General features: G+C 39.2%; 1 protein-coding gene across 7 annotated transcripts in view; it reads left to right on the top strand.

The window, feature by feature from the left end:
• The first annotated feature begins 469 nt into the window (after nucleotides 1-469).
• mdm2 (MDM2 proto-oncogene) overlaps nucleotides 470-18,974 on the top strand; it is a 40,063-nt gene continuing 21,558 nt past the window's right edge. For 2 of the 7 annotated variants that reach the window (XM_051077791.1, XM_051077796.1), the window contains exon 1: nucleotides 475-628. Coding sequence is in view for 1 of the 7 variants with exons in the window: in XM_018694859.2 (XP_018550375.1) it covers nucleotides 4,391-4,441; nucleotides 4,536-4,610; nucleotides 5,077-5,210; nucleotides 5,294-5,343; nucleotides 5,459-5,517; nucleotides 5,809-5,902; nucleotides 5,997-6,190; nucleotides 6,281-6,412; nucleotides 6,654-6,725; nucleotides 6,822-7,008; nucleotides 7,714-8,201 (1,536 nt within the window). In the remaining 6 variants the exon portion in view is untranslated. Of the gene's footprint in view, nucleotides 629-2,103; nucleotides 2,429-4,373; nucleotides 4,442-4,535; nucleotides 4,611-5,076; nucleotides 5,211-5,293; nucleotides 5,344-5,458; nucleotides 5,518-5,808; nucleotides 5,903-5,996; nucleotides 6,191-6,280; nucleotides 6,413-6,653; nucleotides 6,726-6,821; nucleotides 7,009-7,713; nucleotides 10,924-18,974 lie in introns of those variants that run through there. The other 5 variants (XR_007815092.1, XM_018694859.2, XM_051077793.1 and 2 more) reach the window with 5 other exon arrangements.

Raw genomic sequence — 18,974 nt, 5'->3', positions numbered from 1 at the left:
CTTCCCTGACATTTCACAAACCAAATGATCAGTCAGTTAACTGATACAATAATCAGCAGATTAATCCATAATGAAAATAGTGATTATTTGTTCTGTATAATATAATATAAATAGTTATAAACATGTCTGCCTTTAACCAACAACAGCGGTAAAATGTTGCTTGTATATTGATACATCAGTTATACTTAACAGTTCCTTTTCAATATTTAAAGAACATTTTCCTGAATATACATACCATGTTACTTAACATTTTCAATGCAGGACTTACACATAATCAGGAATTTTTACAGTGTGATCTTAAGACTTTCTCTAGCACTGACTGTAAAAATAATAATCTATCACTAATTGGATATTTTGAAGGTAAATTCCATTTATTTTGGCGCTTAAAGTTATTAAAACAGAGCATGAAAAAATACATTATTCATTACGTATACTTTATACTTATCCTGGCTGAGTGCAGTGTCAGTTTTCGGCCAGTAGGAGCGCTACACAAAAACAAGTTCCAGGAATACAACAGTCAACAAACCGACTGGCAGTAGCACAGTAGTATGCTTACTAGTTCAGCGGCCTGATAAGCTGGTGGATAAATGCTGCTGTGGGACATAATTTAATCAAGAGTAACTGAAAGGTGCGTAAATAATGGTTAAACTTAACTACGACACGTTATAGTGCGTGTAACCTTAGCAGCGGTTAGTGAGTTAGCAGGTGGTTAGCAGTATGCTAGCAGGCCGCATAGCCACGGGGTTTCCTGGTGTAGCAGACGCGGCCGCGTTTGCTCGGGTATCCTTACTTGTGGATTCCTTTAAAACAATACGGTCGAAAAAAGCTACCACCACAAAAGTTACCAGTGTGAAAGGTTTTACCCACGGCTCAGTTATTGATGTTGGTATATAGTTTATATTTTATTATTCTACTTAATTGTGTAATGTCGGGCTCCTCTCTAGTGTTAAGTTCATATAAGCAAACCAACGGCTACATTTAACTGTTGCAACACCGCTGCTTTTGACTTTAATTTGAGGTGATTCTGAAATTGTATAATTGTGTCGTGAATATTGTGAAGTTACAGGCCAGTGCTGCGTTTTAGCATTAAATGTTTTCGGTTTGCTCGTTGACATTGATGCAGTTATTTTGCATGTTAACGTAACCCGCTATAACTTAAAATTTGATTAATTTAACAGAAAAAGATAGCTATTGTATTGAACAGACAGAGTAAAGTCGGTGCATGTATTAGTATAATGCACCCTACCAATGCACGAGTTCAGTTTGTGTCTGTCAACTGTGTTTGTAGGATGGACAGACAGTGATACAGACAGACAGACAGCGAGGAGAGCGGGACAAGTCTGGGCATATTTTCACTGCATGTGTGTTGTAATGGTAACAAACTAACAGCTGACTCATGCGGTGTGTGTGTCAGCTGTATGTGAACAAGTCATTGTTTCTGTACAGTCACACAGACCGCTGCCCAGACACGTTCACACTGCAGGGCCAAACGGTGCCGAACAAGACTAGACCAGTATGGGCTATGTCTGGACAGGTTGTACAGATCCTTAGAGCAGTTGATAAGATTAATCTAGGGCTGCAACTGACATTGAAACTGCCCATCACAGTTTAACCACTATCAAAATGTAATCTTCTGTTGAGTAATCGTTGCTTCTTTATTGAGATTAATTACGGTTTTAAACCCAAAGACTATCATGTCAAGTGACCCCGTGTGTTGAGGTCAGGATTAGTACAGTCCTGTCAAACACTGAAACGCAAAACTAATTTTATTTTCTGACAATCTGATTATACATAAGATGATTTGAGGGCTGCAACGAATTGAATCAACAGTTAATATTAGACGGACATATCATATACTATACTATACTATTCTTAAAATTAAATCCATTTGCTATTAGTTTTTTCAATAGTAAGTTTATGGGTGGGACCAAATTGGATACATGAATAATTTATGTGTTAAAATAATGCCAGGTTAAATTTTTTAAATCCACATTCTCCTTAAAGCCTGAGGACAGACCTGCAGTGGAGAGACACTCTGGTCGGGCCAGTGTTGGTTCCTTAGCCCTGCTTGGTTACCACTGGTTAGTCAGTGTGGTTGTTCAGTCTGGTTAGTGTGGTTACCTTGATGATGAGTCATTCTGGACTAGTCCCGGCATGTCTACAGGAGCTCTGTGATTAAATCAGCTGTTACAGTCAGTTTGAACGTGAACATACAACCCTGCTGCTGACTCAGCCCTGACTGGCCCTGTAAAGGCCCTGATAGGCCCAGTTAGGCTAGGCCAGGACATTTAGGCTGGTCTAGTCCTGACATGTCTGAGCTAGTCTATAAGAGGCTGCAGCTCTGTTCTGCTCCACTCTGACTGCACTTTATCTATTTTTACTTGCACAGGATGATCTGCAGCTGATATTTTTCTCTCTGTATATACTGGTAAGACTCTTATTTTTATAAGTAATAACTGAATACACTGTAAATTACTATATGTCTGTAAGATTCATTCACAAATGACAGAACTGTTTACCTGGTAATTACTAATGTGGTAACTTAATAAGGGCTGAGTGATAATTAAATTTTTCATTCTGTCAAAGTTATAGCTTTGTGAAATTTGTGAAAATGTTGTTTAAATGAAGGATTCCAAGAAAATGTCAAGTAAAAACAAAACTGACAAAATGAGTTGTTTGACATGTTAAGAGTTTTTTCCTCTTGGTATAATGCATTATAATGGTAAACAGCTCATTTAACACTAGTTTTATCATTTATATGTGATATTTGTTGTGATCTGGCAAATATTTATACAGTATACTGATGAAAAAATGTGTTATAACTAATATCATCATTTTAATTTTAGTCAAATCGCCCAGCCCTGCCAACACTTTCTGTTAGTGCACTGTGCACTGAGGATGACCAACTCCTCCATTAACTCTATACTCATAATAACACAGATTATATAGGACATTATAGGGGACATGTCTCAATACAAAGTTCTGATGCTGTTTTACAGTTTTATGAATTAAGGCAAGTAATCAACAGGTTGTATATCTGTGTACAGACTGCTGTGGAAAATATATTACCACATGTAGAGTTACAGTCAGAGGTACAAGAGAGTAAACTGACAGGTGAAGCACAGGTGTACAAGTTAGTGTTGCTCTTCTGCTGGATTGAATGAGAGGGCCCTACTTTGTGCCCTCATGTCTTGGCATAAAAACGAGTCAAAGAGGTAACCACTGATATCTGTAAAGCGTGTTTATACTTTCTTCATCCGTGAGGATTTGCCAGGGTCTGCTTGACATAAATTTCGTGATCGGAGGGGGAAGGCGAGTCTCTCTGTATGTCTGTGTAGGATTCACCCACCAACTTTCTCTCCTGTTGTAATTGAGCAGCCACACACACCACTTTCTCTCTCTCTGTGCTTTTGTAAAATGTCTCTGCGCTAACTACAGCAGATGTTGCTATTTTGGTTTTATTTGTAGTGTGCATGCAGTGAATATGTAGACGACAATCTACTGTGCACATGTGGAACGTGCCCTCCTAGTAGATTCCAAATTGAGTATAAATAAAAACGGCTATACGTCCATGGTGTCTGCAGCTGTCTATGTACGTGTCCGCAAGCGAGTATAACCAAGGCTTACAAGATAATTAACTGATGATGTTTAAAAAACCCAGACTTTGTTTATAGTCTCGGTTTTCTATGTTGCTATGATGATATTTTCAAAATATGTGGAAGTTGTGAGCTATCTAGGTAGCTGCCTTCTTTGTTTTGATCACTGATCATTGTTCAATGGACAGAATACTTTTACATCCAGATGATTTGAAGGATTTTCTTTCATTACCACACAAAGTGTCTTAAATTAAGTGTTTTAGGTTTTCCAGGCATCACTGATTAGTTATCTTTTAGGCAAAGTGATGGTTACCTCTGTGACTCCTAATACAAGGCACTGTTGCATTCTCAGGTTAAAATGACCAACATGACTGGTGGTAGATTATATCACCTGCAGCTAATTAATGATCTGTATTTGTACCTTAAATGTTTTTTCAGTGTTTTTCCAGCTCATTTTCAGGTTTTAACTACAGGTTAGGAGAATGAATTGGGCTACTTTAATTAGTGTTAATGTTAACTAATGTCGTAGCTATCACTGATAACTGTACAGCTGATCACAGATCTAAACTGAATCTAACTTTATTCACAAGTGATAAAAGTTAAACTCAGGAGATTTGATGAGGGATTCAGTTTTGGTGAAGAGATGTGATGTTGGATTCGGATTTGATAAAATGCTGTAGAGCCCAGCCCCGCTGTAATGTAGGATTTCATTACTGTATTGATCTCTTATAATGATCCATGTAATCTTTAATGACTTGTCTGTGTGTTTGTGTACAGGATCAATTAGCCTCACCATGTCAGCTGATGGGGAGCTCAGCACCGACACCAGTGACGACAACAAACTGGTGAGAGCGACTGACTTCTCTGCTGGCTGTTTACTGTTCACTGACTGTGACTGTTTACCGTGTGACTTAACATTTTGTGTGTGTTGGTGTTCAGGTCAGACCAAAGGTAGAGTTCCATTCTTTGCTGCAACATGCAGGAGCCACTAAAGATGTTTTCACCATGAAGGAGGTACAGCATGTCTGTGTGTATGTTGTTACACTGATTAGAAGTCACAGTGAAACTAAAGCTGTCATTCAACTGCATACTCTGTATTTACTCTGACTTATTACAAATTTTATGAGGTAACTTCTTAAAATGTTAAATCCACTAATGTGCCCAGTTCAGCAGATGGTGGCATCCTTGGGAACTCGAGTCGTTTTTACTGTTGCAAACTTAGTTTCAGGAGTCTGTGCTTTTATCAGGCAGACTACAGGTGATGCAAGTATTATATGCACAAAACATAATTTATGTGTGCTTTAATTTAGTATTAAACTTACTTTAGCAATCATCTCGTGACCACTTCTCAACTCTCCGGCAGGTCTCAACCTCTAATTCAAGAACCACTGCCATATAGAAGTGGAAAATCTTTACAACTTTAAATCATGTTTCCTGTACATTTTAAGGCTTCATTCATTCTCTGACGGTCTTCCTGCAGGTGATGTTCTACCTGGGTCAATACATCATCCAGAAGCAGCTGTACGACCAGAAGCAGCAGCACATCGTCCACTGTTCCCAGGACGCACTGGGGCGGGTACTGGGAGTCGACAGCTTTTCTGTTAAAGAGCCACGGTGAGAGAGAGGAAAAACTCTGTGTGTTTGGTTCAGCTCTGAACATCAGCTACTGAGGTCACTAAAACATGTTTCTGTTTCAGAGTTCTGTTTGCAATGATCACCAAGAACCTGGTGGCTGTGAAGAGCCAAGGTAGGTTTTGTTGTGCTTCCCCTCGTCTCTCTCTAATGTCAATCAGTTGCTCAGTCTCCTTCTCTACCTGCCTGCTGCTCAAAACTAAAACTAACTTCTTTTTTGTCCTCTTTAGAATCGCCACCAAACTCGAATGAACCACACAGCAACAATCAGCCAGAGAGAGGGACAGAGGTAAGACACCGAATGTTAGGAGCATTACATCATACACACACCATTTTTAGGTTCACTTTGAGTCAGATTTTTGGTTAAATGTCCTGTGAGAGGGCTGGCAAAAAACTGCAGGAATCATAGTTCAAAGATATTTATTTTGGGAAATGACTGAAACTTGTAAACTTGAAATGTATCTAGGTGACTGTTCAACAAGAGTGTGAATGTGTAAGTTATAAACAGTATTTTTTAAAATCACCATAAAATGGAAGATGAAATTTGAGTCAAAGTGTGTGTGTGTGTTTGTGTTCTTAGGAGGCAGATTCAGAAAGTCGCTCGTCATCACCAGACAGGAGGAGGCGGCGAAGGAGGAGGCGGAGGAGGAGGAGCTGCAGGAGCAACGAACCAGGTATTCGTGTCTTCCGAGGCGCCACCACCTCATTGGTGCTCATCAACAAACCTGTGATACTGTGACTTAAACCCGAACTACCTGGTCTCCTCAGGACCCTCCCACAGTGTAGAGGATGATGAAGATGAGGAAGAGTCGGACGAGGAAGAGGAAGAAGAGGGTAAGAAGAGGAGGAGGTCTGACAGCTACTCCCTGACGTTTGATGACAGCCTGTCCTGGTGTGTGATTGGCGGATTGGGAAGTGGGCGGGACAGACACAGCAGCCAATCGTCGGACTCACACAGCACAGTGAGTATTACACACACACAAAGACTTTGTTCTATTAATCTAAAGTTGTTGTATTTGATCATAACACTGTTTGTGTGTGTTTGTGTTTAGTCTGGGAGGTCAGAGGTCACGGTCCCAGCATCAGACTCAGACAGTGACAACTTCAGTGTCGAATTTGAGGTTGAGTCCATTGATTCTGATGATTACAATGAAGATGATGCCTCTGTGTCTGCCGATGACCAGGTAAATATAACAACCACTCAACCTCTGAATGTATTAAGGATTATATATATATATTATTGGCTGGAAAACATGAAAAACTTGAAAAACATCTTATTGAGATAAGACTGAAATTCTCAATATTAAATATATGGTGCTTGAATATAAGCAAAGCCTGTCACAGTAATATGACTCCTGTATATTTGTACCAAAAGTCAGCTCCTCTTTTTTTTTTTTTTTTGCCTTTCTGTCGGTTTTTGTTCAGGTGTATGAGGTTACAATCTTCGAGGCTGAGGATGATGACTCCTTTGATGAAGACACAGAGATCACTGAAGCTGTGAGTCTACACACACACACAAACACACACACATACATATAAAACAAACACACACTTGTTATTTCAAACTAATGTTGTACGTGTTTCCTCTCTCAGGACTACTGGCGGTGTGTGAGGTGTGACGAGTTGAACCCCCCGCTCCCCAGGAACTGTCTTCGCTGCTGGACTCTGCGCCAGGACTGGCTGCCTGAGGTGTCAAACAACATATCTAACTCCAACCCCTCCGGTCCTAAACCTCTGCCCACAAAGCCAACCATCCAATCAGCAGCCAAAGAAGCTCCAGGTACTTTTTAGCTCAGTGTTCTTGAAAGGAGGCCAGGTTATTATTCTAACTATCACATTCATGTGTGGAATTATATTTAGTGACAAATGCCATCTATGGTAATACAAACTACTTGAAGCCTAGCTTCCCCTTTAGCTCCTTAGCTATCATTAGTTAATGTTATAATTATCTGACTCATCTCTGAATGTCCAGAGATACTGATTCAGATTAAAACAACAATGTGATGTGGTTAGATACAACTTCAGGACTCCAAGTTTTAACAACTCGGTGCTTGCTTTAGCTGTTGGTCTTGTACAGATGTATGCTAACGCAAGATAGTTTATTGACTGACGGACTCATCACTCTGTCTATGTCTTGAATGTTTAAGTGAAACATTCCTTGCCAACTTTTTTAATGTAGGCTTTTCCTCTTTAACAAACCATTTCTGGCTCAGTGCACAGACTCCTTCTTACAGTGCATGGCAAATATAAGGTGCATCTATAAAATCTAAAAATGAGAAGCCTGCTAACAGCTTTGACAGTGACCTTGATGTAATTGTTTTTGGGCCTCAATAAGGGCCTCAGTAATCAATATAAGCATCTAATCAGTGTTAATTTATTTACACAGTATACTCACTGGGTAGTGCATTAATTTTGACAGGGTAGTACAGTCTCAAAACAAACATGGTCATTCTGCACTCACTGGAAATTGATGTGTCTCCTTAAGGTTCTGATGTCGAGGAGAATGAAGGAGTTGATGTTCCCGATGGGAAAAGAGCAAAAACTCCCCTTCCCTTGTCACAGTGTCTGTCTGACTCCACCCACTCTGCTCCTGACTCCGCCTCCTCTGCTCCCAACTCCCAGGATCTCTCTTCTTCCCAGCCCTCCTCCTCCTACTCCTCCCTCGACTCCCAAGAGCTTCTCCCATTTTCCCCGACCGCTTCACCTCCACCTCCCATTCCTCCACCTCCACTTAACGCCCCCGCGGTCCCCGACTTGGAGCGCAGCGTGTCAGCGGAGTGGCGGCTGCCGGATTCGTGCCTGGACCCCTGTCTCATCTGTCAGTCCCGGCCGAAGAACGGCTGCATCGTCCACGGACGGACCGGGCATCTAATGTCCTGCTACGTCTGTGCCAGGAAGCTGAAGAAGAGAAACAAGCTGTGTCCGGTGTGCAGGCTGCCCATCCAGTCTGTCGTCCTTACCTACCTCAGCTGAGACACCCAGTCTGTCCTCACCCTCGCTCTGTTCTCACCTACCTCAGCTGAGATGCCAACTCTGTCTTCTCATTTAGGCCTTTTCCACTACAGGCACGTAACCTCACAAAAGTTAAAGTGTAGCCATTGTCACGGGTTCTACTTTTTGGGTGAGTTAGGTATTTTCAAAGTCTTGTGATGTGCCCAGTGGTGAGCTCCATTAAGTAGTGATTCAGTGTTGAAAAAGTTATTTTGGTCATTCTCTGGCTCTAGCTTATGCTTTTCCTCATCATATATGATTGTAAACAGCATATATGATGAAATTTATCTGCTATAACAGGACATCTGAATGCATCTGCTTGGGCTGTGGTAAATTATTACTTTTTGTCCCAGATATTTTATTTTCTCAGAAGTTACTGTGTGGTATCCCAGATTGTTCTGTCGACATCTTACTGTGGGTGGGGTTCCTCTATTCATTTAACAATGTAAACATGAAAGAAAATCAACATTGGTGCAGTATTTTTGATCACCGACTGCCTCACTGTGCACAAAGTCAGGTCGTTATTTGGCAAACACAGTGGGAAAATAAGGCTGAAGCTGGAAACTCAACTTCACGGTGTTCTTTTAAGTTCCGGGTACAGGTCGTTAAGTTCCTGTAGTGGAAAAAAGCTACGTCATACTCACTTCAAGCAACAGATACATATGACGAGGGTTCAAACGTGTCAACCCCAGTCATATTCAACAGCTGTCACAGGTTACTCTCTGGTTGAGACTCCAGTTCAGCCCTACTCACTTCACAATAACCACAGAATTACTTACAAAAGTTCAGTTTCACTTCTCAGCTTCTGTCCATAGGCACATGTCCACACTTTCTGGTTCTCCTCATCACTTTATCCTCTCTCTTTTTGGGACGCTCTTTAAAGGATATGTCTGGTGTTTTTCTGTGTTTTTCTTGTTGTCAGCAGATGACATGTAAAGACCAAAACCAACATGTAAGTCCATCTCTGAGCCCCAAGCCCGTTGGTTCCTACAGAACATGTAAAGCACCCGGCCCCTTTAGTTCTTGATAAATAGTAATACTCTTGTCTCACTAAATTGATTAATCATTTAGTTCATTAATGGTCAGTCTTTCTAACTTCCCAGAGCCCAAGCTGATGTATTTATATGTGTTGTTTTTGTTGTTTTATATGTCTCTGGATAACAGTTCAAAACACAAAGAAACAATTTTACAGTGTTTACAGTGATATAAAACAGAAAATCAGCAAGTTCTTTAATCTGAGATTAAGCAGCAACGGTCATTGATTTCTTTGACATTTTATAACCAAAAATGCTAAACACGTTCTGTTGGCAGCCTCTCAAACTTGAGGATTTGTTGCTTTTCTTTGTCAAGTTTCACTGCAAACTGAATGTTTCTGTGGTGGACTGTTGGTCAGATGTTTGAAGACATCACCGTGTTCCATTGTAACAATTGAGAATTGTCAGCTTAGTGTGGTTGACTTTCAGCTAAATTTGCTCCTCTGAGTATTTCATCCAGCAGGATACATTCACTGTTGGTTTTAGTCTTTTTATAGGATTTGTTGACCATAAGAAAAATTTAGAACATCACTAAACTCGTCTTTTAAATGGCACTAAAACATCAACATGATTTTTCATTGCGAAACAGACACGATCTCCGATCTCTTTGTTGTCACTTTCACCTCCTGTCCTCTCCCGCCTCAGCTGAACCCGCTCTCACTTTAAAGGAACGCTCCAAAATCATTCTGCTCTCCATCTTACCCACAAAGACTGGAAGCAGAGGGAAACCGGTAACTGTGTCAGCCACCTTTCAACAGTCTGTGGAGGTTGGATTCACACCATCTTCTCTGAATTTAGGTGAAAAAGACTTCCCCCTAATACGCCGGATTGTTCCTTCAACATCAGTAACGCTGTATTTGGTAACATTTCATTTTACGGGTTGATAATTTCCTGGAAAGAATTCTGTAATTTCATAGGAATAATAGGAAAAATATCCAGCGATTAATGCCAATTTTATTCTCTAAAGAAGGGAGAAAAAAGTAGAACATTTTCAGAAAAGCTGAGACCTAAAAAGATTTTCTAGTTTACTGTAGCCGTTATTTTGTATTGATTATTCATAAATATACCAATTAAACACTGTCTATTTTCCCTATAGTTAGAACCAAATTACATTGTTCTTTTCAGGGAGCTTTTTGTAAATAGCAAGTTATTCAAAATTATTGACCCATGAAACAAAGCTTTACGTTTTTATCTTATGGGTCTGTAATTTCCTAATCATTTAATTGAAAATTTCCTGGAAAGAAACATGAAACGTCAGTAATTATAGTAAAATTTGTCGTTTCCATGAAAGAAAAACATTTTTCTAACTTTTAATTAACTTTATTATCAGAAATGTAATTTGTCACATACTTTAATCTGTTATCTCACTTTGCTGTGCACTGACTTTTAAACTAGCAAGAAATTAATAGAATACTGTCTCTGTTTTTCATATATTCTCACCAGGAAAGTTCCAACAAAGTTATTAGAAAATTAGTAGGAAATTATTGCCCCGTAAAATAAAGTGTTCCATAACATGCTAAATATTTATTTGTTTATTTAAGATGCTTAGAGGTTTATTTAAACAGACACTTTTCTATGAGCTCTTTAAATAATAAGATGAATCTACTGAAATTTATAATTTCTTGTTCAGAGTTTTCTGTGAACTGAATAAAGTTTAACTTGTCTTATCACCAGCCTGTTGTTTATTTTATCACACATACATTACACTGCATTGCCCGCTGCTGGTTCTGGATTGTAACTAAGTACTGTAGTGAAGTACAAGTTTAGAGGTACTTGAACTTCAGTTGAGCGTTTCCACTATATTTCAGAGAGAGATATTTTTACTGCATTACATTTATCTGACAGCTAAATTTCAAATTAACAGCATTTTCTTTAACTTTTTCATTATATTATTGGATTATTGATGCTGATGTATTCACACATAAGCAGTATTTTAATCAAAATTGATAATTAGAATTTTACCCATTTAACATGCTGTTGGGTGGATGAATTTACTATATAACAATGCACTGTATTATATAGATGACCCCCCCCGCCCAGAATGTCTCAGTATGATGTCTATGATGGGATAAGTGCTTTGGTTGTGGGCACCATTTTTTTTAGCCTTGTTTTTTCATTTACATCTTTACAAATTAGCATCATTTGAAGTATGCCGAATTAGCTATTGGCAGTTCTTGTTTGTAATATACCCATGGATGTACAAACAACAATCACTGAATTACTTTGATAGTGAAGAAACTTTAGTAACGCGATGATTCTCCGTCAAGATCTGGAATTAATTTGGAGTGTCTTTTTTTCCTGATTTGTAATTGGATTTATGAATTTTATTCGTAATCAATTATGGCATCCTCTGGAGGTGCAAGTAAAACTGAATATATAAATAGGTCTCTATGTTCAGATTTGTGAGTTTGAAACGAACCCTAATAACATCTATGAGCTATGAGTCAAATTCACTGCTGCAGCTGCAACTGCTGACTGTGTTGTTCAGTCCAAATCAGTGCAGAGCACCTGCTCCTTTCACCTCCGTCAGAATACTTACCTAACGACTACACATCAAAAAGGAGAGAGAAAGTGAAACCAGGAGCTTGTCATGTAGTACATATTGAATCTGATGCTGTCTAAAAGTGTAGTTATTCATTAGGAACACATGGAGGCAGTGTTGTCATATTTATCTTTACATACCATAATTAACTGGCTGATAATCAGAGCAGGAGTGCAGAAATATCAGATTTAAAGATTATTGTTATTGTCTAGACTTACTGGAGTAAAACCTAATGTTGATTCATCAAATATAGATACACAGTTAAATGTAAATAACAAATGTTTACATAATGTAAAAATAAATATACTTACCAAACTGGATGATGAGCTATTGGTATAGTAACTTCATGGTTGTTCATGTTGGTGGATGATGTGCAGAAAAAAAAAGTAAAGTAAAAAGAAGTAAAATCAGTGTTAGTGTATATTTTATCAGTTTAAATAATTCCCATCAGATTGTACCATCTGTTGAATGCAGAAAGACTCAGTCAGTTTAGTTTGACTCTTTAACCTTTCCTCCCACAGCACCTCTAAGTGATGCAAATTCCACACAAAGAAAAGATAATCATAATTCATAACAAACAAATGTTCATTAAAAATTCATTTTCCTTATGAAGTAACCAACTGCTGCCCATGAATTTGAATCCAGTGCTGAATCTCTGTCAGGAGTTTAATGGGAGATATGTGAGCAGATATCCTTGAATGATCAGTTTCTATGAATCATAAACAGGAGGCTGCTCTCTGACTACAGCTCTGTGGATACTGTGTGTCCTTGCCTCAGGCTACCTGAGGTGTATCAGTGTGTTTTTGAATTAAACACAGTTTTCTGCTCTGAAACATCCAGTCAGGACGTATTCTTCTAATGCAAGAATACATGAGGTGGAACTCTGATTAATCGTCTGAAGCTCTTTTGTCTCTTGGTGTCACTGAGCATCAACACAGCTGTCATTCAGAAACACTGATTTCTATTCTGCTGACTGATGACACAAGAAAAATCTGTTTTCAGTTAGTTCACAGATTCAAGTATAAAACTGTTGCATTTCATTTCAAATAAATATGAGAATTTAAGAGGACCACTCTATTGGCCTGTTGCAATCAACTGATAAAATAACCAGTAACCATCACCAGTATACATTTTGTTTAATCATAAAGTAGGCTGCTGTTATTTAAAAATTGAAAAAACATAAACTTATTTCAGCTCCAACAGTATCATACAAAGTTTGAATAAAGGTCTGGAGGTTTTACAGGAAACTGGTATAATCTGAATTAAAAAATAACACTAGCTAAATTATAATGTAAATGTATATTTGGAGATATCATAGTCCCATATAGATCATTTATGGACTAAATAATGCAAATAACTTTTTTTGTTTTAAGGCAGTCCTTTAAATCCATACATGGGGTCACACAATAAAGGATAATTTAATTTAATCTCATTAAATACGAGAAAACTTTTATTTCTTCAAGCACCCAGAGATCCTTAAATTTAAACAACTGAAGGAAGAAAAATCACTTCCCAAAGTGTTGATTCTCAGTGGGATTTCTATTACTAACAACTCTTTTAGCATGTCTTGGCTTGCCAAGATTCAAGGCACAGATGAGGCCACTGAGATTGTTGTCAGTTTTGCAGGTATTTGGTCAAAAAAGCAGATGGCTCACCAGTACCTCTTTTAGATGCTTGCTAGCAAACAGCTGGTAGACAGATGATATGGCCACATCCTGAGAAGCACTGAGTCAAATCAAGGACACGACAGTTTGAGGATTAATTAGCAGTTAATGTGAAGACCTACAAACAAACTATTTATCAGAAGTTGTGCATGTCACAATAAATAAAAAGATATCCTGAACACAAGAAAGCAAGAGTTGATGTTCAGAGATAACAGGGTAAAATGTTGATGTAAGAGGATAAAAAGGTATGAGTCACAGCAGCCACAGTCACCTTTTACAATGAATGTCACTTTCTTGCATTAAAAATGTGCACGTTTAAAAATACTTCCAGCTCAAAATACCTGCAGTCAGCAGCTTCAATACATGCACATCAATTTCAGCCCTCAAACTCTGACGTAGGTCCAACCCTGTGTCAGCTCTTGAGGTCTTTTATTAAATAAATCGGCCATTATTTTAATGCTTGAGTCAAATCTCAGTCTTTGCTAGATCAAAAGACACAGCATGCCCTTTTATCAGCATAAATTATTCAGTGCATCCCATGACAGTTGGAGCAGGGGGACAACAAATACGTACATACCTGTCATCCATCTTGTTAAATATGAACAAATCGGCCTTTGTTTACGAGCGGCGTAGGACCTTGGGCCAGACTTGTGGGGATGTACGGCTTCCTCCGGCAGAATACTAAACCAGGATTTTGGGTGTGTGGACGTGGACGCACGGGCGGAGGATTAGCATGGAAACAACACTGGCAACATCCACTAAAAACAGACCCTGCAGAGCAAATCACAGTCATGAAGGGAAGCATATCAGCAGCAACATGCACACACACACATGCATTGTACATGCATGGCCTAACAAGGGCTATATACAGGGCATCAGCCTAAAGAAACACGCACACACACACACACACACACATGCACCAGTCTTGCTGGCAGTAATCAGAGTGCAGTGTGTTTTTCTCAGCGGTGTAATTCATCAAAGTGACGGCTGCCAATGAGTCTCAGTCAGCCGGACAGCCACAGCTAATCAATCATCAATCTACCTGCTCTTTGTCTCACAGCACTCTGCAGTCGCCATATTTTCAACACACACACACACACACACACACACACACACACACACACACAGAGTCAAATAGTCTGTTCGCATGGCCAGGTTTTGTAGTTTCCTTGGAATGTCTAGTTTAAGTCAATGTCTAGAACAAGGCACTAACACAGCCTGGGTTAGGGGTTCAATTCCCTTACAAGGCCATTGTATGAGTTAGTAATCAAACAGCTGTTATCATGTTTATTTAGGACACTACAGTTTAACAGACAGGTCAGAAAGACTGTATAGATTGGCTCAAAACTTTGTGCAAACAGTCATGATTTACATTCACATTACTTTTCCTATCCTTTACTGCCACTGTGACTCTACAGATACTCATGGTCCCTTGATGATTGCTGTTTATTTAGCGCCATCATCAGGTCAGAATTTCAGTTTTTCAGTTTCAGTTTTCATTAGTTTATGACCAAACTAAAACCCTCTATCAGCCATCAGTCATTCCCATCAATACCAAACTGCATTATGTTATAATGTGAATTAAAATATTAGCAGCAGGTCTGCTCATCAACAGTTGGCAGTGCTCTAAGAATAAATAGCGTGGTGGGGGAAGGCATCTAAAGTGCGGAGTGGGTGGGGGGCAATTAATCTCTCCCACTTCATTGGCCATGTTGTTAACAAGTCCCTGTATTGATGTAAGTGAGATATTCTATTTGTTCCTTAATGGACTTGAGGAATCGCTCAATTTGTTTCTTCCATAATTGCAGAGAAGATGAACCCAGTTCTGTATGATCCCCTTCGATCAATACTCACTTTCCAATCTTGCGCCTTGTTCACAGACAGGAACATAAATTGGTGCGTCAGCGAATTTAGTTTGCCGAGGGTTTAACTAACCTTTGTGACTGTAGAGTATCGAACATCTCTGCTTTATATTAACTTTGATTCTAATTCAAATCTGCTTTATAAAACAGCTATTTTAGAGAGATGAGTAATTAAACAAAGCATGTTTATATGAGTTATAAGTAAAAACAAGACTCTTCAGTAATTGAAGGATAGCTGATGGTTTTTCTCCATCAGGAGTGGGTATGCTGGATCATTGCCTCCCCTTTCTTTCTGTGAAACACAAAACATTGTTATCCTGTCTCTTCAAAGGCTTCATTACAGAGAAAAGGTTTTTACATGGAGAGAAATGAAGTGCGGGGAGTGGGTGTAGTGTAGAAAAACAGCTTCATTACACCGGGAAGGAGTGAATGGGGTTTTTAAATAACATCCTGAATGCTGTGTTTCACTGTATTGTGCCGCTCTCACATGGTATTCAATTTACATCCCACAGCCTGATGTAATACCCGGCTTTTTCATTTTCTCTCTCTGTATGACACATTGCAGGGTTAGATCGATGGACTGTTCACTGGTCTGATGATGTATGGGAGCAATATTTAGCCTTAGATATAAGGCAGGCGGTGTCATGATGGAAGTTTTCTTGTTATTCACTTCTCATCTGCGGTGAAATCAGACTTCCTCCATCTTTACAGGATGTTAACACCCTTAAAAGAAACTCATTAGTCTGGCTTTCAACGGAGAGAGTTACACCGTGTCCATGTTAATGCATGATTGACATGAAAATGCATCTTCTTCTCTCTGATTTCGTCCTCAGTCTTCATTTCCAAATCACCTTCTCACAACGCTATTTGTCTCACTTTTCAGTCTGGATGGAGAAAACCGAACCTTTCAAAACACAAATGAATGATTGTCAGTTGTTCTCAGTAGTTCACGGTCACCTTCGAGCCGCTCTCCGAAGCTCCTTGTATGACACATGTTCATGAATTATGTTTCCTTTGAGGGACGACCGCACAAGTATGAAATAGTGATTTAATCGAGGGGTCAGTGCAGCAGCCTGGGAATTACAGTCAGCCGTGGCTGGCAGGCAGCATTTATGACCCTCGATCAAATCATTACCTTCTACGTGTGCAGTCGTTTCACAACAGGAACAGAAAAAAATAAGTCCTGGCTCGTGACAGAGATTACAAATCAAAGCGTCAGAGGCAACATGCAGCAGGAATAATCTATCTATCTAGACTATCTGACTGTCTTCCTGTAAAAAAACGAGCCCATGGCTCTTCTGTGGCAAGCAGCTTATTGAGACCCATAGTTCATAGTTACATTTTATTGTTTGGCGACTTCTAGCAGCCGAAGCAATTATGATGGGAGCAAAGGAGGAAGTTAGGTGGCACAGTATAAAGAGGGACAAAGGAGGAGGTTGATGTGGATGATCAGGGCCCCCATACAGGCTTGGGCTGGTCCTGGGTGTGACATGCAACAAAGACTCCTGACACCACAAAAGAAGTGAAGACTCTGTGGTTGTAGAGTAGTAGTAATAGTGTTCTATATTTCCTCTACTGTCATCTTTATTCAACAGTGAATGTTTACAGGTGTGATGAAAGAGCTGAATGTTGCTGCACAAAGTCTCATGTGTGACTGAACCATGTCCTTGTAGCGTTCACTTGACTGTGTGAGTGACTTTTTGACCCTGACAACAGTCAATGTTTGGTCGATACAGCTTTTCATGCTGGTTTTTTAATCATGTCGCCACAATAATAAAGGCTTTTTACATACTGTTTGGACTTTAAAGCCGCAGCAGAGGAACCTATTTCTCTTCATCTGTCTCCAGAGAATCTCATTGACATGTTAAATATTTCAAATATATCTGTATTGGTGTACCAGTCTATCACAGGGCCGACATATAGGGACAAACACTCACACTCAAACATCTAAGGACAGTCACCAACTAACCTGTCTTTAGACAGTGAGAGGAAAGCAGGGAGAACATGCAAACTGCACACAGTAAAGTCCCTGTAGCTATAGTTCTGATCATATCTCCACTGTTTGCTATAAATGACTCCATTTAAATGCAGCTTCAGTCTGCCTGGGCTCTGAAATGTAAACAGTTCATTTAGATGATGAGAATTTTCATTGGTGGAGAAACACAGCTAATGTTTATTGCACATTTGAAATGGAGAGTGAAGTGGGGTTTTAGATTGGCAGCTTTGACAGAGCAGAATATTACGTGTGTGTGTGTGTGTGTGTGTGTGTGTGTGCATCTATACAGTTTTGCTCTTCACTGTCCTTCAACAGTTCAACAATCTCATTTACATACTCATAAATCATTCACATCTGACATCTCTATCACTCACACACACACACACACACACACACACACCTGTGGGCACTGTAATAATAAGGTGTTTGAATACCTCTCCTCAGCTCAAACAAAAATAGCCCACATTCCTGCGGATGGAAGGATGAACGGGTGAGTAAAATGTCAGACTGAGACCTGGGACGCTGCTGTTTGATTCCTGTTTCCCGCCATCAGACGCTGTTGGTCTCTTTTAACCATGACGATTCTTCCTTATCTTTAACCAAATGTTTATTCATGTAACCATGATGATGAAGGTGCCCCAGCTTTAATGAAGTATTCATTTTAACCCAAGCCGTGAAAACTGTAACCACAGTTTCAAGATGTGGTGAAATCTTGGCGGTCACATTGGTCGTCAGGGCAACATGGTGGCTCTAGGTAGCTTTTGTAGTCCCGACTGACTGTGGTCACTTTGTGTTACCAGCCAAGTGGTCTAAGGTGCCAGACTCAAGAGTTTCCCTTTCCTGAACAAAGGGTTTTCTTTTCTTCAAGTGGAGGCATGGATTCAAATTCCTATCCTGACACAGGTTTCCTCATTGTTTTCCTTTCTTCCAGCTTTCAACTGTGTTTCCCCAAAAACTGAGCAAATTTATATTCCCCACATTTTAAATCCTTCAAAATTTCCCCTTTAAAATCACAATAAAACATACTATCTCTATCTTCTGTATTGTGATGTGTTTCCAAATTAAAATGACCAGACAGGCTTTAAATCAGAGCCTTCAGATTTGATTGGATTGGTTTAGCACTTTTTGTTACAGTGACAAATGTAAACCCCGCCTGGTTTATGTTCACCTGTGGATATTGTCCAGAAAGATCAAATATTTTGGTGGAAAACAAATACAAAAGAGCTGTCAGTCAATATTTTACTTTATTGTAAGTCCCTCTTGGTTATTGAGCTGACTGTTTATTTTACTTTTCCAAGCCACATAATAATTAAATATTGACTGACTATTTAACTTTTGCATTTTCTTTTTGATATTAATAAGTGTGAAACAAATGTAAAAAAAAATGGAAAGAAAAAATAAAAACAGTCATTCACTTTAAGGGGCACAATTACAGTGTCACCCATTTAGTGAGGAGACAGATTGTCTGACATGGGCACTGTATCTGTGTTTGTGTATTTTGTGTTTTGTATTTGTGTGTATGTATGATTATGTAAGAATGCTTACACTTAATATACATATTATAGACATAGAGAGAGGTCAACTGCATAAATCACAAATTAACAAACTGTCAGTAAATCATGTGATCGTCCCTTATTTCTCAGATAAAAAAAATAGA

Source organism: Lates calcarifer, linkage group LG18 (genome assembly GCF_001640805.2).
Source record: "Lates calcarifer isolate ASB-BC8 linkage group LG18, TLL_Latcal_v3, whole genome shotgun sequence".
In the NCBI taxonomy this organism is placed as follows: domain Eukaryota; kingdom Metazoa; phylum Chordata; class Actinopteri; family Centropomidae; genus Lates; species Lates calcarifer.
The sequence above is the reverse complement of the archived record's forward strand: the minus strand, read 5'-3'. Positions and strand labels throughout refer to the sequence as shown.